At 42.4% G+C, this 27,975-nt stretch overlaps 1 protein-coding gene and 1 long non-coding RNA gene across 2 annotated transcripts; both read left to right on the top strand.

The window, feature by feature from the left end:
* Positions 1-6,424: 6,424 nt before the first annotated feature.
* Positions 6,425-12,881, top strand: KCTD13 (potassium channel tetramerization domain containing 13). The gene is given in 8 exon segments (XM_032237365.1): positions 6,425-6,643; positions 8,185-8,452; positions 9,149-9,318; positions 10,557-10,576; positions 10,578-10,644; positions 10,883-10,935; positions 11,070-11,270; positions 12,409-12,881. Coding segments are annotated over 7 exon segments (1,008 nt in total). The 5' UTR covers positions 6,425-6,643; positions 8,185-8,190; the 3' UTR covers positions 12,644-12,881.
* A 9,158-nt stretch (positions 12,882-22,039) lies between these two features.
* LOC116522860 lies at positions 22,040-25,348 on the top strand. Its single transcript, XR_004257007.1, has 2 exons — positions 22,040-23,239; positions 25,016-25,348. It is a non-coding gene; the product is annotated as an uncharacterized LOC116522860 (long non-coding RNA).
* Positions 25,349-27,975: the final 2,627 nt, after the last annotated feature.

The following is a 27,975-nucleotide window of genomic DNA, read 5'->3' as shown; positions in this document are numbered from 1 at the left end:
GTGTACGGGTTATGGGAAGTCGGGGGGGGGAGGAGGGGGGGTTGGGGGGGAGGGGAGAGGGAGGGAGGGGTATACATTAGGCTAGACAAGAATTTGGTGGCAAACTAGAATTATTTGACACGTAAAAATTGTACTTCGTTATCTTACGGATTGAGGAATGATGAAATGTTTGTTTTAAAAGAAATAAAACTTTTGAACCAAAAAAAAAAAAAGCAATTTGCTCTAACTGATCTTGCAAATATGCATATTGGCTCTCTCTCACTCGGTCATTAATACACACACAAGGCAACACTCCCCTCAACCCTCCAAAATAAGAAATTTATACTCACCTAGAGGGCACTATCTTACAGCCCTCAGTGCAAGCCTCTTTGACGGCATTCAGGTTAGGCTGGGATCGGAGTCTCCCAGCAATTACCAGGCTGAGGTCACTGGATTAAATTTTCCAGGAGCGTTCTTAACATCATCACTGTTATTTGCTGGTTTTTCCCATCTGCCAAAATGAAGGCCACTGAGCTTAAAGCAGCTCAGCTTGCTGGTTTTTCCCATCCGCCAAAATGAAGGCCACTGAGCTTAAAGCAGCTCAGCTTGTGGGGAGCTGAATGTAGCTACCTTGAAGAAACAAGGCCTCCAATCCATCACGTTGGGTGCCAGAAATGTAAGGTTCCAGCAGTTTTCCCCAAGCCACTGAGATGCCAAAGAGAGTGAGACTCAAGAAGAGGCTTGCAAAAAGTATAAGTTTTTATTTATGGCCATAGCAAAAGCTGGGTGACAAAACTATATCCAAAACATGCAAACAAAAGCCTGTAAGGAATAGCCCCACCCTGGAAGAGTGGCTCAGAGTATTATATACATTTTAGGCAGATAGAAACAAAGTTTATCCAATCAGAGATAAAGATTCGTTACCAATGTGATCTTTAAAGCGTTCTTTGGTTCAAGCTCCTGTCTCTGTCTATCTTATCTGTGGAGTATTCCTATAGCTTTGTGTAGGGGGTACCTGCCCCCCCTTCGTCAAGTTGTTTTTCCTAAGGTGACCAATCGTCCTCCCTTAGGGGGGGACAGTCCTTCTTTTGTAAGTTCTGTCCTCCCTCGAAAAGTGTCCTTCTACACGTCCTCCTTTTTGATATTTGAAAACTGATCTGTTGCGCGTTATGTGACCTATTTGTATTTGACCTGACGATTCGTCAAGGCTCTGAATAGTGCAGTATAAGATGTGATTATGAGATGCATGCGCTCCGCACGGGAGACCTTGAGAGAGAGCGCCATGCGCAAGTGGCTTTGTTTACTGAAACACGACACGGCACATACGCACGCAGTAGACTTACCGCACGTCAGCAGTTGAATGACTCACAGTAATTATTTCTTTCTCAGTGAATATTCAATTATACAGAGATAAGTACAATTCATGTTTTATTAATTCATTATCTATTTAATAATTTCCAAATATGTATAATTTTATTTACAAGTTTATACAACCCTGTTGTCAACAGAAGTGTGAAATAATTTAAATTTAAATTTTTGGTGAAGTTTATTCGCTTATGTTATTAAAGTTTCAGTTGTAATAATAAATTGTATTTATTCATAATGTGCTTGCATCGTTCATGTAGCATTATATTTATTTTAAATTTTAAATTTCATTTAAGGCATGCAAAAATCAAAAAAGAGGAAATGCCATTTCAACGTTCAATTGAAAAAGGAATTTCCATTCCTCATATCAAAGAAAGATGCCAGTTTTCTGCAAATTTTGCAGAGGATAATTTTGCATTGCAGTTGGGGCAGAGAAGCTACAACGAAACACTTGTCCACCAACAAACATAAGCATCATGCATCAGCTTCCAGTCGTAAAGTAACAGGTTTTTTAAAACTTCAAATTATTCTGAAGATGAAAAACAGTTAGCTGCAATGGAGGAAACATTTGCATTTCATACAATAATTCACAAAGTTTTCGTAGTATGGATTGTACAACTAAATTATTGAAAAGTTTCACAATGCTAAATTTTCATGCACCAGGACAAATGCAAGGCTATTATTAATCAGTATTTAAAAATTACTGTGATAAAATACTTACAGCAGACTTGAAATTGCAGCATTTGTAACAGTTTTATCTGATGAATCAAATCATAATGAAACCAAATTGTATCAATACTAGTAAGATATTTTAATGTACCAAGGGGATTCAAGTAAAAAATTTAAATTTAGGATCCATTGGGGGTGAAACTGCTGAATTTTGTCAAACCATCTATACTGCACTAATAGCTGATAATACAAACACAATTTTGGTGGGCGAAGACGAATGGGGTGAATAATGTGTATGTAAAATTACAAGATTTACTCCAAAAGAAAATACTAGGAATAGGTTGTAATGCACATATTTTGTCAAATGCAATCAACATGGCGTCATGTGCCATGCTAATTGATGTAGAAGTAATAATAACTACAATTTATTTGTATATTAGTCGTTTTACGGTTCGTGTGGCTACTTTAATACGATTTTGTGAAGAAGCGAATGTTGAATACAAAAAACTTTTAGGAGATTGAAAATTTAGATGGCTTGCTGTAACTCCTGCTGTAGAGCATGTTCTACAATTATTTGAGCCTCTCCGTTCATATTTTTTAAGTTTAGACAAATGTCCTAAAATCCTGGAATCGTTTTTCAATAATGAAATATCTGAGATGTTAATGTATTTTGTACATAATCAAACATCTATTTTTCACAAAATGATTCAAAAGATTGAAGGTGAACACATTTCAGCTACAGAAGTTAGTCTTATTTTGAATGACTTTATCCTTCAATATAAATCTCGATTTGAAGATAATTTTCTTCCTTAATTATAAAAAGAAAATTGTCAGAGGAATCAAATTCGGGCATAATGGAAAAGTTTATCAAAGAAGTGCAGAATTTTTTCCAAACATGTTTTCAATATATCGAAGAATGGTCTGAAACAAACATCACGGGAAATAAGAGTTTTCAATGGTGTTTTTTTACTTCATCACAAGTATATTGGACAGATATTGAATCTTATGTTGAGTTTTTATCTAAAGAAATGCCAGACATTAAAATAGACGACAATTGTCTCTTTGAAGAAATTAGAAGACTGAATGTATATTTAAATTCTGAAAAATTAATACAATGGGAAAATCAACACGTTGAAATTGATAAAAGATGGCTGGATATTTTCAGCCATTTCAAAATGAACATATTCCATGTGAAAATTTATTTATATTGTTCAATTTACGTTGTGCTGCCCTGGAACTAATGCAGCAGTTGAAAGAGTTTTTTCAATTGACAATGATTTTTGGACCAGTGAGAAATCGCGACTGAATTTTTATTATCAAAATTTATATGCCACCCAATCCCGAAGAACTCTGTTGATGTTGATACTCTAGCTGCAGCACTTGCCGTAAAATTCAATATGAAGGATATTTCTCATTCAGATATTTCTAATATATTGTTAGAAGATGATACATTGACAAAAAATATTAATTCAATGGAAAAGTACTCATTTAAATAATAATTAACAGGCATGTAAGCATAATTACAATATAAAATGTTACAAATGTTTTTATTATGCATGTATAATATTATAGTGTATTATTGTTGCAATGAATAAAATATTTCTTTTATTTACGATTTTTTTTTTCAATTTATTTGTCCTTTCATTGTAAAAAAGTTGGTCATCTTATTTTTCGGCAGAATGCTTTAACGATTTATGACCCAGGAAAACTCCCTAGTTTGATTCCTTTATCTATACAGTTAGATATTCCTGTGTAACAATTTCTTCTACTAGCTTTCAAGAATGTCCCAAGCTTTGAAGCCAAGAATAGAAGCGAGACACAGCAGTGAGATTTGCAGTACGGTATTAAGGTTACAATTTGCTAGGCTAGAAAACAACTAATTTCTGACAGTATACAATAATATAAGCAGAAGCCAATATTGATTCATATATTCCTTCAGCATCAATGTTCTACATAAAGAAAATGATAATATTTTCAGTGGAAAAATAAGGAAAATGATTAATTTTTAAATTTTAGACAATGCTGTCTCAGATCATTTCCTTTTTTCAGTTTCCTTGGTCTTTGTCAAAAATTCTGCTTTAGTTATTTGGAATATATTACAAAGATTGTATACATTTTTCATCCTACATTAAAATTTGGGTGTAGCCAACCTACAATGATTATTTTGAATTTTAAAAAGCATTGGCCCAGTTAAACTTTGTTTTGTAGATGATAAAAAATTGTAATATGTTCCTTCATTGCTAATGGTCAAGGATAACCGTTGCTCCTGGATTCCCTAGCTTTCCAGAATCAGAGTTGCTGTGCTGCTATGGATGTTGTGTTTTGAATTCACATAAATCAGTACAAATTGTTTTCAAACAATTTGACTAATAACTTCCATGAAGCCAAATGTCTTTGGAGATTCTCAATCATCCAGGTCACGGTTGTCCCAAAGGTGTTGTTTTCAAAGGCAACTGGACTGGAAGCCAAATATATATATAACAGTAAATTTTTATTCAAATGGTGCTTCCTCTTTAAAATCTTTGCAGAGCACACAGTCATGAAAATCAAGTGAGGCTTTATTAATCTAATTTGAAAGAATCTTGGCAAAGGTATTATGGGTAATATATGAGAACAGACACTAAACAATTGCATTCTCACCTGAAATACTTAAGCCTCTTAAAATGCACATGTAGCATTTATTGACCTGATAAAGCAGGTGTGCCAAACTCACGGCCCGTGGGCTGGATGACTCACGCTGTGGCCATGCCGACTTCTGGTTTAGTGTAGGGGAAAGTTGCGATATGTCACATGATGACATGTTGCAAGTTTGGTAACCCTAGCAAAGGAATACCAAGCGGTCTCAATGGATTTCTACCAGCCACCTTTCCAAGCTCAGCAAAGCAAGGTTGGCAGGATTATAATGAAAGAGGTAGGGAAACATTTCTGAGATTTGAATTATAGTAGCTTCTGTTCCAATATGGAATTGCCCAAAGGGAAATAGAGGGGCGTGCTATTGCTCTTGATATAAAGCATACATCTGATCCAGTAAGATGCTCTAGACTTAAATTTGGTGTCTGTGTCACATAAGCTTTTGTAGCCATCAATTTGGTACTGGGCTTTTCCCAGCCATAGCTTTCCATCTGGTCATCAGTTTCTTTAAAGTGATATTTTCCAACTAGGTTCTCTGTTTCTTCCACCAATCAAGCCCATTCAAAGGGTGTTCATCTCAAATTGTATAGCTAAAAGTCTGTACAGATTTTCAATCATGGTCATTCCAAAGGTGCTTTATAGGAGACAACTGGACTTTCTTGTTTTTTTTTCTTTTGAAGACGTTGAATGGTGTGGGGGATAGGAATGGATTTCCAGAGGGGGGGGGAATGCAAACTATAGGAACCAGGAGTACCACTCAGGTGACCCTGAGGACACAAATAACCTCCAAGTGCTTCAAGGACCCTCTAAAATGCTGCAAATGACCAGCTGTCTGCAAAGAATATAAATCCTTCCATCCCCACCATCCTGTCAGAGCTGAAGAAGCTTCTTGGATGAGAAGCGAAATGTCTTCAGAGGAAAAATAAAGTCCAGTTGCCTCTTGAAAAAGTACCTTGGGATTACTAATGGAAACTTCTCAGTTGTGGTTATATGTCAAGGGCTACCTGTGCCATGCTTTACAATCACATGTCTTGGCATCTTAAAAAGAACACACAAATATAAGTAGTTCAGAGATGTAGTGGATGACAAGTCAACAGAAGTAAACATTCATCTTTTTAAGATGCGAACATATTTTTTTAAATGGAGCACAAAATAATAAAAGATTTGGAAACGGTTTCCAAGAATATTCTGGAGTTCAGGTTTTACAGTAAACTCTTGCCCTCAGCCTAATTAAGTGGCTTCACCTCTTAAATCTTTATTAACTATGAATTAATGCAACATAGTGTACTTCAAAGCTTCTATGATCTGGATCACACAAAAGCTTCTATAATATAGATCATGTGTAGGATCCCAAAATGTAATCACCTCCTCAGATTAAATCTGTGGGACTGTGTGTCATTGAATTATGGCGTGGCCCCAGCCATAATTTACCAGCAGGAGATATCAAAAATTATGTGCGCAAGTGCAATTACTCAAATGTGATTTTTAGCTTCACACAACCTATAAAATTAGTCAAGGGTCAGAGTTAAGGCTCCCTCCACTCCCTCATGTTGTCTAATGAAAGAGACAGAGGCGGCACCGCCCACATGCGCACCCACCCCACTGATCGCGCTAATACCACGTGCAGCTGAGCGCTACCGCTTGCGCACGCGCCCCCAGCAACCTCGATTGACTTAGTCTTCCATCACTCCCTTTTCTTTGACCCTTCACTGCGGACGCGATTTTACTTTCTGCGCATGCGCAGCTTTATCGCCACCCGTGGGAGGGCGAAGAAAGTCAACCCGCCTCTCTCGTTTTAAGCAGGCGGGTACCCGGATGTACAGAGTAACTGTTCCATTAAGGGGGGGGGCGACGGGCCTTTGGGAGCATGCGCACTGTCGCCCTCCCGTCCTCTCTCTGTCTTTCAGGTCGAGGCATCCTGCGGAGCTGTTGCCCGGAGTCCAGGCGGGCATGAAGGGGAGGGGCCTGGCTTGAGCCCACCCCTGCTCCCGTGGGGGAGGTGAGTGGGTCAGAGGGTGAGGGGGCGAGGTTGGTGCTGCGGCAGAAAAAGGATGCTGTAGACCTAGCGTACAAAGCATCTATGATCTGCTGGCTGCCGAATCCAGAACTACCACAAGATGGCAGCAAAGGAGCATAAAGAACCTCAATCGTTTGCTGCCATCTAGGGATGGCCCGGGAATTGCACTCAAGATTTGAGTGGAAAGGAAGCCCCTATAGGAGAGGCAATTGGCACCCATTGTGGTGGAGTCAATGCAAGGAAAGAGGTTGGTGAAAGGAAGATTCTGGCACTCCCAGAAGTTAAATATGAGTTAGACTTGGAAAATGGACTTGTCCATAATCGAAGCTGTCACTCACTTCTGTATGTATTAATATTCTGCTTTTTCTCATATGCAGGCACACCCCAAGATCCCAGTCAAGAAAATCAATAGTAGTAATAATAATAATGCAAGAGTGAATAAAGGCAGCCTGGTGGTGGGCAGATGGAAAATGAATACAGTGACATCTGGGCAGCACAAGGGCTGAGCATAAGGGCAGCAGGGTGGAGCCAGGCAGTACAAGGAAATAATCCTACTGGGCGGGATGTTTGATGGGGCAAAGACCAGTTAGCACAAAGTTGAAGGCAAAACCATTGTTTCCTGTTAGCAGTCCCAGGTGTGGAGTGCCACACGGAAGCAGAAGGTAGGTTGGGATATGCTAGTAGACCTCTGGGTGGACCCCATCTTCTAATATCTTTCTCCCCCCCTCCCTGATTGCTGCTCTGTGAACATACTGGACCAACTCCTGTAATGTCTGACAAACAATTTAGCTGAGTGGATTGCGGCCATTCAGGGCCAGCATCTCTGAAGGCAACCGCTTGGGTGGGAAGGTGGCTCAATCAGTCTTGAAACCTATAGCCAGTTCCTTTCAGTTAAGTTCAGGAGTGGGGAGGCTTAGGGAGATCAGCATGAATGCAATTTGTGTGTGAAAAGATTGATGGGGTGGATTCTGGTACAGATCACTAGTTTCTGGTTTGAGCGTATGTCTGGCTAGTGCATTTGTGCTTTGTCTTGAATTGTATAAATATGGTGACTAAACATCACTTGGTCAGTTTTACCCAACGTCAAACAAGCAAGTCACTATATGGCTAGTAGTGTGATATGTCACCACAATCATTCTGTTTGTGAACTCTTAACGAAAGAGATTACTTCATATTTAGCTTCAGTTAGTAACCTATAAAACAGATCCCATAAGCTGGAATGTTATCCATTACTGCTATCTGCATTATGGAATGAATCCAGTTTTGATTGCAGAGGATACATACAAAGGGGGCGGGGGGTGATAAATGGCAGAGCTGCAGGGGGACATTTATCCAAGTAATACTGGAAATAAATTTGCTGGGAGAATTTCCAAGCTCGCATCTTGTTTTTTTCTTAAAAAACAAACAGAAATGGGCTGCCTTTTAGAGAAAGTCAAAAAGGGATTCCGAAACGCTTCAGCTGATGCTCCATGCAGGAAATCCGCTGTTGGAAGATCTCCTCGCTCATTTTCTCTTTTCTGTAGGTGGCTATGTCAGCTGAGGCCACCACAGATTCATCCCCATCCCTGGAGAATTGTGCTCCACTGGTCCCAACCCAGCACCGACGGGATGGCAGGGGTGGGGTAACTGAGGTGACTTTGGACCTTAAGCCCCTGAACCCCAGCAGCAAGTACGTCAAGCTGAATGTGGGAGGATCTCTGCATTACACCACCGTGCAGACCCTAACCAAGCAAGATACCATGCTCAAGGCCATGTTCAGTGGCCGAATGGAAGTTCTCACAGATAGCGAAGGTATGAGTTTCAGCTTGACCCATCTCTCCCACAGCTAGAAATGGGATTTTCTGCATGAGGGAGATTGCGTTGGGGATTCATCCAAGGTGGTTCCCAAGGAGCACTCGGAAAATTTCAGGGTGACTTATTTTAGAGTGGGCTTTTCTCAGCAATTGTTAAAAGGTGTGGACTTCGACTCCCAGAATTCCCAGCCAGCCACACTTTGTACTTCCTGGCGATATCTCCTCCAAGTAATAACCAGGCCAGACAAGATCAACCAAATGCTGCCACTTGCCAAGGCATAACATCCAAAGTAGATTCATTAAAAAGATTTCGTTAGGGCTAGGGTTGTTACATTTTTTTTTTGAGATATGAAGTACATTGTAAGCCCAGAATTAATTAAAAGAAGAAGTTGTTCTTCTAGCATCAAAATAATCTTGTATTAGTGCAAATAATAATAACTGTATTCCCCTCCAAGCCATTTTGGAATGGGGAGGTTCCCTAAATAGATTCTTCACTCCACAGCAGGGTTTTTTGGCCTTGACAAGCTTGAAGAACTGTAGACTTCAATTCCTAGAGTTCCCCAGCCTGCATGACTGGCTTTTGAATGCTGGGAGTTGAAGTCCATATATCTCAAAGTTGCCAAGATTGGGAAACCCTGGTCTACAGCATTTTTAACCCATTAATTTTAGGGACTAAAATTAACTGCTTTTCCAGGTTGGATCTTGATTGACCGAAGCGGCCGCCATTTTGGAACTATTTTGAATTATTTGCGAGATGGCTCAGTATCTCTTCCAGAGTCACAGCGGGAGCTGGAGGAAGTATTGTGTGAAGCCCGGTATTATCTGATCCAAGGTTTGGTTGAGGACTGCCAGCTTGCACTACAGGTGAGAGTGGCTGGCTGAGAAGGTTCAATGATTTCCTTGAGTGTCACATCCTTGGAAGAGATGACAAGAGAAGAAACCAGGATCTGTCCTATCTACCCAGAAGGAACCAATGACTGAGAGCTCTTCTGTTTTAGCAGAATGTGCTCTCCTGGTGATTATTTCACTTGAGCCCTATCCCCAGTAGTGTCTCAGTGTCTTCTAGCATCATCCAGCCATTATCGTCTCACTTGCAACAATACAGAGGGTGATGTAATGGCCGCTATTGGAGTTGGAGACCCAACTTCTAATCCATCCTTAGACCTAGAAGCTCACTGGGTGACTTTGAGCCAATCTTCTTGCAGCCTGAGAGCTGGGCTGCTATATTGAGGAAGGTTCTAGCTGAGAGGTTCCCCCTTTAGCCATAGAAGCACCCTGATTGACTTCGAGTTAATACTACTATCTCAGCTTTACCTACTTCATAGAATTGTAGTTAAAATGAAAAAAGGGTAAAGGGAGATATTTTAAGAGTCAACGTAAAGGTATACAAATTGGTTCTTTAATCATCTTTTTCTTTCCATATTATTTTTCCATTCTGTTTTGGGTCATTTAAAATGCATTACCAAAAAAAAAAGAAGAACTCACTAGATTACATGAAAAGCATGGATACTTACATTCATATTGAATATATTCTCCCATTTTTGTATATGTTTACATTGAGTATTTATGAAGGAAAACTGACTTCATATTAGAAAAGCGTATGATTTTCAATTGTTATTTCCAGTTCCCTTTTTAAACTTCTGTTAGACTCTAGGCCAGGTGTGTCCAGCCCACAAACATACCTCTTCTATGCCTTTAATTTTAATTCTAAATCTTCCTAGAGCATACAGAGACTTGGTTTACATCAGGTTTTTTTTCAAACTAGGCAATTGTATGATATCTGGATCTCAACTCCCAGAAATCCCCAGCTTGAATGCTAACGGGAATTTTGGGAGTTGAAGCTCACTCATCTTAAAGTTGCCAGGTTTGAAAAACACTGGTTTACACATTGCTCTGCACTGTGGTTCAATTTCTTTTAATTGAACCCGCTTGTGCAGAGTGGTATGTTTTCTAAGCCATTGTTTATGGCTTAAACAGAATTTTGTGGATCCAGTCAATGATGGCTTATTCACAAATCACGTTTTAGCATGATGTATGAATTTGGTTAGCACATCTGTAAATAATGAATAGTAAGTCTAGAAAAATATTTTTCTCCTTCTTAGCAAAAAAATGAAGCCTATGACTCTCTGCCATATCCCCATGGTGACATCTCCCAAGGAAGAACAGCAGATCATCTCAAGATGTTCCAAGGTAACACACAAGAAGTCACACAAGTTTTACCTTAGGAAATCATAGAGATCAGGCACACTTAAGTGTCTTGGATGTATGTCTTCATATATCATGGTATCAAGGCAAGTGGGGGTTCTTCTAAAGGCAGTCTTCTCCCATCCCCAGTATGAGGGAAGGTCTAGTTTGCTTTGCTATACACCTCTTAGCAAGAGGAGGGGTGCGATCTTAAATTCATTCATATCTCTCACCTTCCTTTTAGCCTGTGGTGAAGTTACTGCATAACAGAAGTAATAACAAGTATTCCTATACCAGGTAAGCTATGGTCCTGTTGTCAGAATAGGATGACCTTGGGGTCGTTGCTATCTCCCAGGTCCAAGTCATCCACTTGTCCCATTTCTTTAGTAGTATCTATACCACTGTTTTCTTCTCCACTCCCCTCCTGAAAGTAACTCTGATGACAACTTACTGAAGAATATCGAACTGTTTGACAAACTAGCTCTGAGGTTCAATGGACGAGTGCTTTTCATCAAAGACGTTCTTGGGGATGAGATCTGCTGCTGGTCATTCTATGGGCAGGGCCGCAAGATTGCAGAGGTTTGCTGTACTTCCATTGTCTATGCCACCGAAAAGAAGCAGACCAAGGTAAAGTGTGGCCAGTCCTCAGGCCTCCAAATATGAAGCTTTGATTTTCTAATACAGGTAGTCCTCAACATACGACCACAGTTGAGCCCCAACATTTCTGATGCTGTGAGAAATTTGTTAAGTGAATCACTGCAGTTTTGCCACGCTAAGTGAATCACTGCCGTTGTCGGAATTAGCAGAAGGGTTGTTAAGTGAATCTGGTTTTTCTCGATTTGACTTGCTTGTCAGAAGGTTGCAAAAGGCGTCAAGACATCAGGACACTGTAACCGTCATAAATGTTAGTCAATTACCAAGTGTTTGAATTTTGATCATGTGACCATGGGGAATGCTACAACGGCCATAACTGAAAAATACTCACTTTTTTCCATTCCATTGTAACTTCGAACAGTCACTAAGTGAACTGTTGTTGTTGAGCACTATCTGTATGGGTGGTCCTTGACTTGCGGTCGTTTGGTGACCATTCAGCTATGACAACCTCCTAAAAAGGTACTTATGACCCAGATTCAAAGTTTTGACAGCTGCTTTCCAACACACACACACACCCCCGGTCACATAATTGCATTTTGGGCAGCAGCAAGACATTTATGGCTGTTTGCAGCATTCTGTGGTCACATGACCACAAGTTACAACGTCTTTTGCCAAAAACCAGTGTTTGCTTCCAATGCCCACTGCAGATAATGGGTTGCTTAACAATTGTGATGATTCATTGAACAACCCCTATGGGAGGGGGGGGACCTCATAAAACAGAGTCAGTTATAGGATCCGCCTAATCAGCATGACTTACAACTGTAATTCCAGGCTCAATTACAGTTGTAAGTTGAAGACTACTTGTATGTTTTGGTGTCTTCATATGGGAATGTAAACTCTTGAAGAAAATAGCCTTTCCTAAATCCAATTAAACATGTAAGAAGACAAAACTCGAGGTCTGTCTGGTCCAGAATCCTGTCCTTGCAATAGCTAATGAGATGCTTAAGCTCACAGGAAGGACACGAGGCCGTAGTTACCTCTAGTTTGTGTTCTTCAGCAGCTGGCATTGAGCTTATTACCTGAGGTTAATTACATTGCTTCCAGTTTGAACAGGGGATCCCATAGTGAGGCTTAAGACTTGCTTCATATCTGCTTCCCTTGGGTGTACAGGTCGAGTTTCCCGAACCGGATCTTTGAAGAAACCCTGAACATCCTGATCTATGAGACACCACGGGTGCCAGACAAGGCCCTCCTGGAGGCCACCGGGGGAGTTGCGGGTGGAGGCGGAGGCCCCCTCCGTGCTGGTGATGACGAAGATGGGCGAGAGCACCGCGTCCGGCGCATTCACGTCCGCAGGCACATTATGCATGACGAACGCCCTCATGGCCACCAGGCTGTTTTCAAAGACTGATCCAGCCTTGTTTCAAGGTCCTCATCTCTCCAATTCTTCCGTGCCAAAAGAGGACCTTTTTTCTTTTAATATTTGCCCAAAAGATCCTCTATGGTGTTTGTGCTCTTTTGAGTCTTTTCTGTTCGGGGTCGTTTTTTTAAAAAAAAAATCCTATTCTTTATAACTAATTTGAGCACATCTTCCCCTTCTCAGTTATTTTTGTTGTGACAATAAAAGGCCTTGGTCGTCGTATAATTTATTGGAACGTTCTAATTATTGGTTTGAGTCTTAATATCTGGCCTTCGCTCCCAGCCAGCCCAATCGGTCTGCCTTGTAATCCTCACAGTATACACAGATTAAGATTGTGATGCTCTCTTCACAACTTCTTTCATCTGACTGCTTTTTTTAATGTTAATTAACTTGTTAATTAAGTTAAAGTTAACATTAGTTATGTAGATGATAAGATTATCACAGAGATGCCAAACTGGTGACCTGCAAGCCAGATGCATCATAACCAGGCCACGCCCACCCCAGCTCCGTGAAGGGGGGAAATATCACAAAACGTCACCTGATGGCAACATGATGCCGTGACTTTGACACTCTTGATCTAGATGATAATAATCTAATTCTCCAGACTAAATTTTAGTGGGCTCTTTCCATGCTGTCTTTGCCTTCTAATATAACTGAATCTAAATTTCATGTGAAGTCTCCACTCACTCACAATAAGATATCTTTTAAAATGCTTTAGTTTAGTAGGCATATATTGTATATATGTTCCCACGCTTCTGGCCACAATCTAATGTAAGGTTTGTTAGAAAATTCTCCATTTATTTGGAACACCACAATACTTGATCCTGTATTACCCCTGTCCAACCTACCACAATATTTGAACTTTCTCTCTATTTTCTGTTGGAATGGTACACAGTTTCACATTAGATGTAGCAAATTGCTGCAGAGCATTCCAGCAGTCCTTTAATCCAGAATTTGATGGATTCTATTTGGATATGCCTAATAATGGCAGGAGGGAGAGAGTTGAGATTGTAATGAACTAATGTGTTATCTCAAATTTTCCTGCCCCGCCCCAAATTTTCAGTATATCCTCCACTCCCAGGAGGAGGTTATCTTGAATTAATTATTTTAATTTTGTATTTGTATAATTTATTTAAACTCTGGGGGTTTTTTTCTATTAAATTATTGTAATAAAAGTTTCCTGCTTTAAAAAAATAAATATGTTGTCTATTATTCTCTCTTTCCAGAGGATGGGGAGATTCCTCAAGCAGTTACTCTATCCTAGAATTTAGCACAGCTTTCATTCATAGCATCTATCTAAGTCGGGGGTTTATCCTTTTCTTAATTTCAGATGCTACAGTGAAGGTTTCTGGGTATAGTTAAATAAGGCATAAATCTAATCCCACATTTACCTGTTTTCTGTGTAGCGTCTCATGGAGAAGGGGAAACCAAGCATATGGATAAGTTTCTCATCCAGTTCTGGATCTTTCAGAAACTACATTTGAAAAGATGATTGGCTGTTGGTATGTTTTATAGATGAATTGAGTAAATCCATTCAACACATAAGAAAGGTAGGTTACTGTACAGGATTACATTAGTCTTACACTTAGAAAACTTTGTCACTTTAAATGTACTAATCAGCATATATTAACATGAAATTTTGTTGCATACAGATCTCAAGGTGCCACCACTTCCAATATATACCACATAAACTAAATAAAAAGTATGCATATACCCACGTACCCCACATACATGACACAGAAACAACAGTCTAGTTGGGACAAGTACATGAGTAGCTTTCTTCATTTAACAAAAAAAAAAAACCCCTACTCTGATGGCTTTATATCTGTAATTTGTATATACACAAAGACTTAATTAAGAACATAGAACATAAGCTCAATTGACAGAAGTTCAAAAGTCACGTTAGAAAATTACTTCACAAAAATAGTAGTGGAAGCTTGGAAGCAATTTCCAACACAGGTAGTGGCTCAATCATTAATAACTGAGTTTGAACAGGCTTGAGATAAACAGTCAGACCGAGCACTGATGAGAGCCTATATCAGAGCCTATCTCATGGCAATACAGGCGTCAAAAAGTGCACATTTTGCCGCTCTGATTGCATCCGCTGAATCGCGCCCAGCCGCCTTGTTTAGAATAACCCGCTCCCTCTTGAGAGGGAGGGATCCGGGTGATCCCTTGCAAGGAGGAGCTGAGTTTCTAGCGGATAAAGTCGCTCGGATTCGGACAGACCTGGACTCCAATTGCTCAGAGCCAGCCAAGGTACGGGGGAGGGCCTTGAGCGGAATTTATGGATTGATTTTCAACTTGTCACGCCTGAGGTAGTGGACAAGGCCATGGGAGCAGTGAGTGCCTCCACTTGCGTACTGGACCCGTGCCCCTCCTGGCTGGTCGCGAACAGCAGGGAGGTGACACGGGGCTGGATGCAGACGATAGTGGCCACCTCTCTTCGGGAGGGAGCCTTCCCACCCCTTTTAAAGGCGGCGGTGGTGAGACCCCTCCTGAAGAAGCCATCTTTGGATCCAGCCATATTAAGTAACTATCGTCCAGTTTCCAACCTCCCCTTGTTGGGAAGGTTGTTGGAAAGTGGTGGCCTCTCAGCTCCGGCGGTCCTTGGATGAAACCGATTATCTGGACTCCTTTCAGTCTGGATTCAGGCCTGGCTACAGCACGGAAACTGCTTTGGTTGCACTGATTGATGATCTCTGGAGAGCCAGGGATGGGGGCCATGCCTCCATCCTAGTGCTCCTTGACCTCTCAGCGGCCTTCGATACCATCGACCATGGTATCCTGCAGCGGTTACGTGAGGTGGGAGTGGGAGGCACCGTTCTTCGGTGGTTCTCCTCCTACTTCTCTGGCAGGTCGCAGTCGGTGTTGGTGGGAGGGTAGAGGTCGACCCCTAGGCCCCTTAAGTATGGGGTGCCGCAGGGTTTGGTCCTGTCCCCCCTCCTGTTTAACATCTACATGAAGCCACTGGGTGAGATCATTTGTCGGCACAGGATAAAGTACCATCAATACGTGGACGATACACAGTTTTATCTGTCCGCCCCGTGCCAACTCAGTGAAGCGGTTGAAGTGATGTGTCAGTGCCTGGAGGCTGTCAGGGTCTGGATGGGTGTGAACAAGCTTGCACTCAATCCCGACAAGACCGAGTGGCTTGTGTTTTTCCCTCCCAAAGATTGGCCCTGTATTCCATCTCTCAGGCTGGGGGGTGAAATTATATGCCCCTCAGACAGGGTTCGCAATTTGGGAGTCCTCCTGGACCCACAGCTGACTTTAGAACACCATCTGTCGGCTGTGACCAGGGGGACATTTGCCCAGATTCGCCTGGTGCACCAATTGCGTCCCTACCTGAACCGGGAGGCTCTCAGAACAGTCACTCATGCCCTTGTGACCTCAAGACTGGACTACTGTAATGCGCTCTACATGGGACAGCCCTTGAAGAGCATTTGGAGACTTCGGCTTGTCCAGAATGCAGCCGCGCGAGCAATCGTGGGTGCACCTCGGTACCCACGTTACACCTATCCTCCGCGAGCTGCACTGACTGCCTGTTGGACTCCAGACGCGCTTCAAGGTGCTAATCGTTACTTTTAAAGCCCTACATGGTATCGGACCTGGGTACTTGAGAGACCGCCTCCTGCCAATTACCTCCCTATGACCAATTAGATCCCACAGATTAGGCCTCCTCCGGATACCATCAGCTAGCCAATGTCGACTGTCAACCCCCGGGGGAGGGCCTCCTTCTCTGTGGCTGCTCTGGCCCTCTGGAACAATCTCCCCGTGGTGATTCGGACCCCTCACCACCCTTCAGGCTTTCCGCAAAGCCGTCAAGACCTGGCTGTTCTGGCAGGCCTGGGGCTGATGAGTTCCCAGCCCCACTTGAATTGTTGCAATTGTTGTGTAGCTTTTAATCTGTTTCTTGTATCTTGTTTTTGTTTGTTCGTTTTTTGTATCTCCCCCTTCCCACTTGTTGTTAACCGCCCTGAGTCTCTCGGGAATAGGGCGGCATACAAGTATAATAAACATAAACATATAACATATAACATAAACAACATGTCTCATCCAAAAAAAATTAAAAATAAATTAAAAAAATAAAAATATGCAAAGGCAGACTCAATGGACCACTGGGAGGGGGGGGTTGCCATCAGTTTCCTATGTTTCTATCTGATATATATTACTTCTTTTCCTTAACCTAATGTCCTCAACATATTTTATACTTCCATTGTCACGAAGTCTTTTTTTCATAATCAATTGTCATGAAAGACTTCGAAACTGGAAACCAAGCTCTGATTAATAGACCCTTATATTAAGATGGGATACAGCATTCCAGACATACATTTGCAGGAACATTTATGAAAGTATTTCAAGATACTGTTTTAACAATGTATAGGCCGTAGTGATAGACAACAGTGATAAAGATGCAATTACCTCTAAATTTTAAGGACTTCATATCATTTATCTGCCTTTAAGTTAACCTTGACTCTTCATAACTTCCTGGACTGTTGTGCCTGCTGTTTTCTTGGCAACATTTTCAAAAGTGATTTATCACTGACCTCTTTCTATGGCTAAGAGAGTACTGGCTGCAAAGTTATTTAGCTGGTTTTGCCTAAAATGATACTAGAACTCTTGCTCTTTAGATTTCTAACCTGAGCCCTTAGCCACCGCACCAAACTGCTTCTGAGACAGTGATACTGCATTTAAAAGTATCTTTAAAAAAAAAAGTTTTATTTGTAATTTCTTTTCACACCATACATATTTTGTGGACAGTGTATTGATTGGGTCAAATCTTTTTAAATTAACGATAATAATATAAATAGGTGTGTGTAATCCTATTCTTCCAATTTCAACAATACTATTTCTTTTTATAATCTGTACCTGTCACACGTGTGACATCTATAATATATGTATATAATAACATTCGCATATTTGAATGCAACGTTTTGTCAACATTTCAAAGCAATTGGTGAAGAATTTTCGGAGATTAGCGATTTTGAACAAACAACCATTACATTTTTATTTTATAAATTTTCTCATTATCCATCATCTCTTAACCTTTTTAAAATTCCATTATTTGGTGACTTTTATCAGCATTTTCTCTCTTTCTCTTGGAGTCTTACAGCTGTTTTTAATATTTTTGTGCCTACTGAACATTCCCTTCTGAATACCCTTTGTCTCTTTCTGCTGTATTGTCTGAACACCCATCACCAGACTTTGGTTTTTTAATAAGGAATTTTTTTTTTTTTTTTTAACCTTTCCTTTTTTTGGAGAATTTTTTCTCTTTTTCTTTCTCTCTTATAAGCTTTTGAGGAGTTATCTGATTGGCTCCTACTTTAAATTCTTTCTCTTGTTTATTTTTAGCTTCTGGTATCTCATTTTGATTTTCCCTTCCACTGCTTCTTCTAATTTCTCATCTATTTCTTGGATATCATTCTTTTTACCCAAATTATTGAGTAACTTTACTATTTCTGTCTTTAAACAATCCCCCTGTCTTATTGTTCTTTAGAGATTCATGCACATTTTTAACATCATGAGTATTTCTCATTTAAAAGTATATCTCAAACTGCAATAGAAGCCTTGGCTTGCCTTTGAACAAAACTGATATTTGAGGGATCCTTGGAGCTTGCTTGTTTTCTTGCAGACATTTACGATCCAAATTAGGTAACATTGAATTGAATTGAATTTATTTGATTTCTATGCCGCCCAATCCCGAAGGACTCCGGGCGGCTTACAGAAATAAAAAGAAATTAAAGGAACTTAAAAACAATAGGATACACAAAGTTAAAAAAGGAACGCAAGAAACACCCAATCAGAAGGCCTGCCGGAAAAGCCAGGTTTTAATGGCTTTGCGAAAGGCCATGAGAGTGGGGAGGACCCGGATCTCTGGGGGCAGCTCATTCCATATGGCCGGAGCGGCAACAGAGAAGGCCCTACACCTCGGTGCCGCCAGCTGGCATTGTCCTGCTGAAGGCACCGGAGAAGGCCCATCCTGTGTGATCTTATTGGTCTAAGGGAGGTATGTGGCAGAAGACGGTCTTGTAGGTACCCAGGTCCTAGGCCATGTAGGGCTTTAAAGGTGATAACCAGCACCTTGAATCGTGTTCGGAGACCAATGGGCAGCCAGTGCAGCTCGCGGAGGATGGGTGTGATGTGGGTGTACCTTGGCACACCCAGTATCCCTTGTGCGGCTGCATTCTGGACTAGTTGCAGTCTCCGAACACTTTTCAGGGGCAGCCCCAAGTAGAGTGCATTACAGTAATCCAGTCTTGAGATGACGAGGGCATGAGTGACTGTCTGAAGTGCCTCCCGGTACAAATAGGTCCGCAATTGGTGCACCAGGCGAACCTGGGCAAAGGCCCCCTGGTCACAGCCGACAGATGGTGGTCCAAGGTCAGCTGCGGGTCCAGGAGGACCTCCAAATTGCGAACCCTCTGAGGGGGGCAGGTTTTCTCCCCCCAGGATTAAGGATGGACTAGATAGACTGTCCTTAGGGGGCAACATCCACAGCCATTCAGTCTTGTCAGGATTGAGTGCGAGTTTGTTCACTCCCATCCAGACCCTAACATCTTCCAGGCACTGGCACATCATTCCACTGCTTCACTGAATTGGCACGGGGCGGACAAATACAGCTGAGTATCGTCCGCGTACTGGTGGTATTTAATCCCGTGCCGGCGGATGATCTCGCCCAGTGGCTTCATGTAGATGTTAAATAGAAGGGGGGACAGGACCGACCCCTGCGGCAACCCATAATTGAGGGGCCTAGGAGTCGACCTCTGTCCTCCGACCAACACCGACTGCGACCTGTCGGAGAGGTAAGAGGAGAACCACCGTAAAACGGTGCCTCCCACTCCCACCTCTTCCTGCCGTCGCAGAAGGATACCTTGGTTGATGTATCGAAGGCTGCTGAGAGGTCAAGGAGCACAAGGACAGAGGAATGGCCTCTGTCCCTGGCCCACCAGAGATCATCGGTCAGTGCGACCAAAGCGGTTTCGGTGGAGTAACCAGGCCTGAAACCAGACTGAAAAGGGTCTAGATAATCTGCTTCATCCAAGGTCCGTCGGAGTTGGAGGACCACCTTCTCAACAACCTTCCCTAAAAAAGGGAGGTTGGAGACTGGACGATAGTTTTTAAGGCTTCTTGAGGAGGGGTCTCACCACTGCCTCCTTAAGAGGACGTGGAAAGGATCCCTCCATCAAGGAGGCATTCATAATTCTCTGGAGCCAGCCTCGTGTCACCTCCCTGCTGGTTGAGACCAGCCAGGAGGGACACGGATCCAGTAAACAGGTGGAGGCACTCATCGCTCCCATGGCCTTGTCCACTTCATCAGGGGTGGCAAGCTGGAACTCATTCCAGAAAGTCTGAGCAAGACCCTCCTCATCAACTCGGCTGATTCTGTCCAAATGGAGTCCAGGTCTGTCCGAATCTGAGCGATTTTGTCCGACAGAAACTGAGCAAACTCCTCAGCTCGACCCTGCAAGGCATCACCCGTTTCCCCCCCATTCAGGAGGGAACGGGTATCCTAAACAGGGCGGCTGGGCGCGATTCTGCGGACGCAATGAGAGCGGAAAAATGCGCACATTTTGTCATCCGTATCGCCACGAAATAAGTCCTAATAAAGACTCTTAGCAGTGTTCGGTCGGATTCGGAGTTACTAGCCCTCCAGCGTCGCTCTAGGCGTCTCTTTTGGCGCTTCATCTCCCAGAGTTCCTCAGTAAACCAAGGAGCCCTCCTGGATCCACTGCCACATAGGCGCAATCCGATCCAGGGCCCCAGTCGCTGCTGTATTCCAGGCGGCAACCAGGGACTCTGCCGGATTGTGGGCAAGAGAGTCAGGTATCTCCCCAAGCTCCTTCTGAAATCCCAACGGGTCCATCAAGTGTCTGGGGCGGAACCACCTAATCAGTTCCACCTCCCTGCGGTGGGGGAGTAGCTTCCAAAAATCAAGCCTCAACAGGTAGTGATCCGACCATGACAAGGGCGAGATGTCTATTGCCCTTAACTGGAGATCACGTCTCCACTGCCCCGAGAGAAACACTAGGTCAAGCGTGTGTCCCGCTCTATGAGTCGTCACCACCAAACTGAAGAGAGCACCAAAGGTTCCTCATTTCAACTCTGAGCTACAAATGTTCTTTTTTCCTGGAATTGATAATTTTATTCCACCAGATTTTGTTGTTGCACAAGGATAAAAGTTTTTTCTCTATTTTATATTTATCTCATTTAATTTCTACTTCAAATTTAAGTAGCTGCAATTACAAGTTTTTCCTAACAAGTGATGACAAAAATAGACAAATATATACTAAGGAACTAAAATGAATGAAATAGGTTGAAAAAATCATTTCTACCCAAAGAAGTTTGGTTGGTCCTTAGTGTTGTAATTAATCTGAAGCTTTGCAGGTTGTCTGCTAAGCACTGCTGCATATGGATCTTTCATAAATTTATAATTTGCAAACCTGCCGGGCTACAAAAAATGTTTTGCAAGAATGAGAGAGAGAGAGAGAAAATAACTGATAGAAGGGATCAAAGGGATTATATCAATATTTGTTTTTCATTTAGATAAATCAGGATGGCAAGAATTGGTCCATGCAGTCAGGAGTTGAACTTAACCAAACAACCTGTTCTATTTACTCAAACGTAAATCCTCGGAATGTCTTTCCTAAATAAATACCTGCAGGTAAGTGAAAGAGCCAACCCACTGAAATCAAGCTATAGAGCGCCAGAGGTATTTGCCTAGCAGCAAATATTCAGAAACTGTTATGTAGAAAAAAAAAAAAAGGATAACAGCTTTTTTAAGTTTTGAGAACAGACATCCGTAGAATTAAGAACAGACCCAGGTCAGGCTCTCCTGACTCCCTGGAAGATAAGAGAGAGAGAGGAGAAAAATGAAGTCAGATTATTGAAGCCTAACAATAGCAATAGTTCCAGTGTTCAACAGATGTTGATTGTTAGATCTGCTCCACTGGTGCGGTTGATCAACTACGGGTGGAAACTATTAGCAGCCAAATGGCGTAGGAATTCAGGTGTTCATGTTTACTCATAGGAGAATGCATGCACCATGTGAAGACGCAAATTGTAATCCCGCCCCAGCCAGAGAAGTTCACATGGCGACTTTGGGACAGCCCATTGTACTTCACTGACCACAGAGGGGGAGCAACTACGGACAAAGATAACAAAAGGCTGGGCAGGAATCTAATCGCGGTCCGTGTGAATCTGGATCACACCTTCCTACAGGAAAGGTTGACAAGCTTGAAAGAAGACGCACCAGCAGAACCAGCACGGGAACCTCCACCTCCCGCGGCCACGTGACACCAGGGGGATCACGGGACGAGGCCGGCCCACGTGCTCGGAGAGCCCACCCCGGAAGCCGCCCTGCGCTGGCGGTCACATGATCCGAGGAGGCCAAAGGGGGAAACCGGTCACGTGGCGGGGGCTGGCTGGCTGAATGTGCCGGGCGGGCTTGGGGGGAATCGCCTGGGCCTGAGGGAAGCGGCGGGCGAGAGCGGAGAGCCTAGAGCGCAGCGGGGCCCAGTGCTGAAGGTCGGGGGGGGCAGCGGGAGCCTTGGAGCAGAGCGAGGGCGCTGCTTCGCTTTGGGGCGTCTTTCGAGGGGAGCCTTTTCGGGTTTTGGGGTCGAGGTTCCAGGGAGCCCCTCTTTTTTTCCGGGGGAGCCGGAGGTCGGGCTTTTTTTTTTTCTTTTTTGGAAGGGGAGTTCATGGGCCTCCCGCGGACGAACTGGGGCGAGAGACACCCGAAAGAGCGGGCGGACCGTAACGGAAATCCGCCAGCGCCCTCCGAAAAAGCGGGGAGGCGGCTTGGATCGGGCTTTTGGGAGCCGCTCTAGAGGGCAGCAGAGCTCCGGGCAGAGGAAGGGTGGAAGTCGCATTGGGTGTGGGGCGCGAGGAAAATCCTCCGAGGGGGAAGAGGCGTTTTTCAGGCGGCCCGCTGCTGCTTTTGTTACGGTTGCGGGGAGGTAGATTCCGGGAGGACGGGGATTGGTGCTGAGTAACGCCGGAAAGGGAGAATTGAGTTTTTTGAGCTCGAGAGCAGGGAATCCAGCTCCATAGGGGTGTTTTGTAAGCTTTGTACACGAGTTTGTATGAGGTCGTTTACTAGGGGAGGAGAAAGTTTAGGGTGTTGAAGCAAAAGGCATAGTGAAGAATAACGAGCGTGGGCACCGATACCAGATAACCCATTTGCTCTCTGGAAGCATCGCAAATTTGGAGCAGGGCAGGAAATCTGGGGATTTCACTGGAGAAGCTTCTACAGTTTTGAGTGGCTTTTTGTAGTTTCAAAAAGCCACTCAAACAAGTGGCATCGTTCCCAATCTTGTTAGTTTGAGACCGGCTTAACAGTGTAGAAAGAGTCGTCACCAGGAAGCTTATATTTTCTTTAAAAAGTAGCGTGGGTTAGAGCTGGACTTCAGTCAGGTCCCTGGTGGTCAGTATCTTTTGCCTCCTCAACCTACATCCAAGCCCAGGTAGAGACCATGCAGAAAGAAGAACTGGGCATGGATGAGAATCGCAACCCAGAGGAAGAATTGTGTCTCATGGGAGGAAAGAAGGAGAAATGCCATAATCTCAACAACCGCATCCGAACAGGTAACTTAGCCACTGACCAATATTTTATGTTCTAAATTGTTTGGGTCTGTTATGGGGCTTGCAAAAATCCAGGTGCTTAGGCATGTAGGTCTTTGCAATTAAAACTATTGAAAGGTTTCTTAGTTATGCTCCCAAAGGAGCTTCTTTTTAGCTTCACTACCCATCACCAAATTTTTGCATGAGTCCTCTTAACCTGTAAGCCCAAGGAGTTACTCTGATCAATGGCTTTCCCCAGCATAAGAGAGTACTCCTACTTCAGTTGTTGTTGCCTTAACAATAAAACTTTCAGAGTGGAATCCTTCCAAGTCAGCTACCTTGCTTTTCTTTTCTTAATATTCAATATTAGTCTTAGCCTAAATCATCAATTGCCCTAAATTTCCACAGAACCATGGGCTTCTTTTATTGCTGAGAGAACTTACTTTCTCCCAGAGTTTTTTAATACATTAGTGTTTTCTATTTGAGTCATTGCCTTAAAACCTGACTGTAAAGGTTTCTTTGATGCCAGATAAAGCAAAGTTTCCTTTCCCTCATTTAGCAGGAAGACACTCTATTCTTTTGTACTGACCAGGAGTGTTCCCCCTTTTCTTTTCTTTTTATATATCTGTGTATCTTGTGACTTTACTGCAGTGGCCATGAAAATATTTCAAAAAAATCCAGTGTGTATTAGATGCGTCCTTTTTTGTCCATTGAAAAAGGTGCAGTTGTCTGCTACTTTAGTTTATGTACTGATTTGGCATATAAACATTTAAATTAACCTTCTCTTCCAACATTGGGGGCGGGAAGAGAACTGGTTTGTTTGTATTCTAAGTTTAGAATCCTTTGGACACTTTTTATTGTGTGGTTTCTCAATTTGTTGGAGAGGGTTTCACGATTGTGATGTGAAGAGATTTTTATCTTTTGAAGGGGATTGAAAGGTTTGAGTTTATATCATGTGCTTTGACATGAAAGCCTTGTGTTCATCAACTTGATCAGTTGCCACTACTGATTAGGAAAAGCATGTGAATGAACTGATAGAAGAATCACCCCTTTTCTCCTATTTTTCCGTCTTGCTTCTGTGCCATGTGTGAAGGAAGAAAAAACAGTTCCTTCCCCTCCAACCTGTTAGATGGTTTTATCAAGCCTAAAGAATTGTATTCTAAGTCCTTGTTTGGGTTGAGATATAAGATGCTTTTCTGAAAAAAATGTGCTCATTCCAAAAAAGTTAATCCAAAAAAGTTGTCTAAGTTAGAAGCTTATCATGGAGAGCTAAACAAGGAAAATAAACAGATGCTGAGTAAAATCTGTTTTAGATTTAAATATTTGATGAAATTCACATCATAGCACAGAAATTCTTCATTCTCTTTATTTTGCAACAGCGACACTATTATTTTTCTTGAAAAATGTAATATTACTTGGGAGATTTAGCAGCTTCAAGGGTAGCTTTTTAATGAATGAGAGCTCTAGTCATTGAATATTGTCCCAGTCCATCTTGAGAAATAATTATAATGGCAATAGGAAGTTAAATCTCAGCATCCTGTTTATTCATAAAACTGAAGAGGTGTTGCAGTCTAGGAACAAAATGCCTATACAAATACATTGATGAAATGACTTAGCACCTTCTATTGAACCTTCTAATGCTAATGCAGTAATCTATATGGAAGGTGGCTACAGGGGGAAAGTAGAAAAGGTGGGGTTTTCCCCCTCAAAAGACCTTCAGTGAAATATTATAAAGGGGTGAAACGTATTTGTATTCTGCAGTTAGTGATAATAGATCTCAAATTTGCTTTCCTTCCTCAGGATCATGGAATCAAATGGATATACTGCAAGTTCTGAGATAGTTGATGAGCCCAGTGTCCCCTGAGTCCTTCCAACAGCCTCAACATCCGCAATCTCCAGCTGTCTGAGCGAGACCCACCCAGCATACCGCCGTTATCCTCCTAATTTCCATCATGGCCGACCCTTCCGTCCTGCCTACCGCAAAACTTATCGAGGCAACCCCTCAGACCGCAAGGAATGGGGACCTAGCACTAATGGCCACCACTGTGCTCCAGAGGGTCTTTCCAATGGGAGATGGCAGCATCGACGCCGTGGCTATTCTGACTCACCCTCCCCATTGTCTTCCCCTGAATTGGAACGGAGTCAGCACTATCAAAGCCAGTGAGAAGCCTGCTAATGCCTCCAGTGTAACCACTGAGGAATCCGAGAAGGAAACATGGTCACTTTCGGCCCCTTCCTGCTTTCCCAGTTGATAGCAGCAGTGCCAGGATCATTCCCAAGATCTCTATGCCAGCAAGCTGAAAGAGAACTTGGATCAACCAGGCAAAGCCTGCCATGTTCCAGCCTCGGCTGTCCGCACCACTAATAGCCTCCCCAACTGTGTCTTGGCGCCACCCCCTGCAGTCACCCACCAACCGATAGCAGTCGGCGGCGCACCTGGGAGCCATCTTCCAAATGAGTGGGGTTCTCCTTATCAATGAGCCAGGAGCCGGGCATGGAGGAGGTGGTGGAATGGCACCAGTCCAGGAGACAGAAAATGCAGATGCTGATGAAGCCTGTTGGGAAAACAGGAAGCCAATGACTGGCAGGCTGCAAGAAATATCCAATTTGAAGGTAAGATAGCCTTAACAGTACAGTATGCACAGGAAAGGGGATGTCTGCATGTTTTGAGGCTGGTACTATAGGGCAGCAGAATCATTGAGCAATTTTCAATCATAAGTAACATTTTAGGTGCATAGAAACCAGCTATTGTAATTAGTGGAAGGGGGGCCATGGATAACATTTTTTGCCACAAATAACTTGAAGGGTAATAAGTAAAAATCAACTACAGTATTCCAAACTTCACTTCTAGTTATTTGGTAAGGGTACTTGGACCCTTTGAATCAGTTTGAATTAACAAATTTCAAAAGAATCATCGTTCTCGTATCTTTCTTTAAAGGCTAAGGAAAAAAGGTGTATCCTTAAATTCAATGGGGTCAGCAAGAAGCTTTTGTGTTTAATTAAGAAACCTTCAATTTGTACTTCCAATTATTAAGTATTACTATAAGTTCTAGCATTTAATTTTAACCGAGTCAGGGTTCTGAGTTTGTTGTGTAAATAATACATGGAGATGGACCATGTGGTTGCTGCACTCTTGACCAGCTTTTTTCAATGTAATTAAAATTTAGAAACTTCCTGTTGGACACATAAAGACAATCAGAGGGATTTATAGTAGGTATCTTTAGAAATAAAATCAGTAATGCTTGATAATCTTTTTTTTCTCTCTTGATACAGAGTGGAGCCATATATGGGAGCACTAGTCAAGGTAAGCAATGGAAGAACTTTCTTTTAGATTCTTAGATGAATCTACATTCTGAGATAGTGGTGCAGCTAAGCTACCCTGTTCCCTGAAAATAAGACATCCCCGAATAATCCCAATCGGGCTTTGAGCGCATGTACTAAAATAAGCCCTTCCAAAAAATATTGCAACACAGCAGCAGCCATGAGGTGACCACGCTCATCGCCTCCTGCATCTAAAAATAATAAGACCTCCCCAAAAATAAGGCCAAGCGCTTTTTCTGGGGGTCAAAAGAAAATAAGACCCTCTCTTATTTTTGGGAAAACACGGTAGTAATGACTACTCCAATTGCATAGGTAGCTATTTTAATCTTGAATGGAGATTGTATGGGACCTGTGCTGTGTTTTCATACTCCTAAAGTTGTTTGAAATGAAGGATTGTATTTAGGGATTAGTCCCTCTAGTGGCTCAAGGTTTGTAGGAGGGTACATTACATGAAGTAAAGGTTTTCAAATGAAAAGTAAATTGAAGGAGGGTGGAGGAATCATAGGAAAAGGCTGCGCTGCTCCACGGTTTGTGGGAATATTATTTTTTATCAAAAAGAGCCTTCCGCTATTGAATGCCCTTTTATGTGCTGATGACCATAGCTATGCTGGCTGGGAATCCTGGGAGTTTAAAAAGTTTCTGAAAAGTTTCTGCCCAATGGTAGATAAATTTGTACAAGCACAAAAAGAAACAAACTGGATCTCACAATCAGATGAGAGCAACAGCAGAGTAATAATATTCTAATTTTGCATCCAAGACTATTCTTACGGGATAATTGTATAGATTGCAGCAGATATGTAGAGGGCATCTTTTAAGCATCTATTTATTTTGGAAGAGGAGTATATCTTACAAAAAGCATTGAGCTGGAAATTTGTGTGCTACTCATGTAGCATCTCTCTTTAAAGATACATTTTCATCATTCTATTTTTATATTTCTTCTAGCTCCTAGCAGAGTGATGGTCTACTCGGAAACCTTGGATGGGAAGGGTTAATTCCATGAATATCCAGGGGAAGCACCGCTAAGATATGGGGGGTGTATGGGAAGAAGCAAAGCAACCCCCCAACCCTCTTGAAGATTGGAGAATCTGGGCATCTTGAAAGGGGAAGCTATGCCACCTGCCTACCTCCCTTCCCTTGCTGTTTTAGCCTAAATTGTCCTGGGTGAGAGCCTCACCCATTCCCCACCATCTCTGTCTATCTCTGATTCAATGCTCTGGTTTTTAATTTCTTCACATGGTCTTTAATTTCTCTGGATTCCCCTGAAAATAAAGGCAAAAAAAGAATATTTTTAAATTCATTTCTCTTGCCATAGCAATGTCTTACTTTTTAACACAGAACCTTCGCGTCCTGCCACTAGGACAAGGAAATGGTAGTGAGAATAACAGTGGCTGTGCTAAAAGGGACACAAATAGGATATTTTGAAAGAGATGAAAAAATTC

The sequence above is a fragment of the Thamnophis elegans genome, chromosome Z, assembly GCF_009769535.1.
Source record: "Thamnophis elegans isolate rThaEle1 chromosome Z, rThaEle1.pri, whole genome shotgun sequence".
Lineage (NCBI taxonomy): Eukaryota > Metazoa > Chordata > Lepidosauria > Squamata > Colubridae > Thamnophis > Thamnophis elegans.
This window is presented reverse-complemented; position numbering and strand designations above follow the sequence as displayed.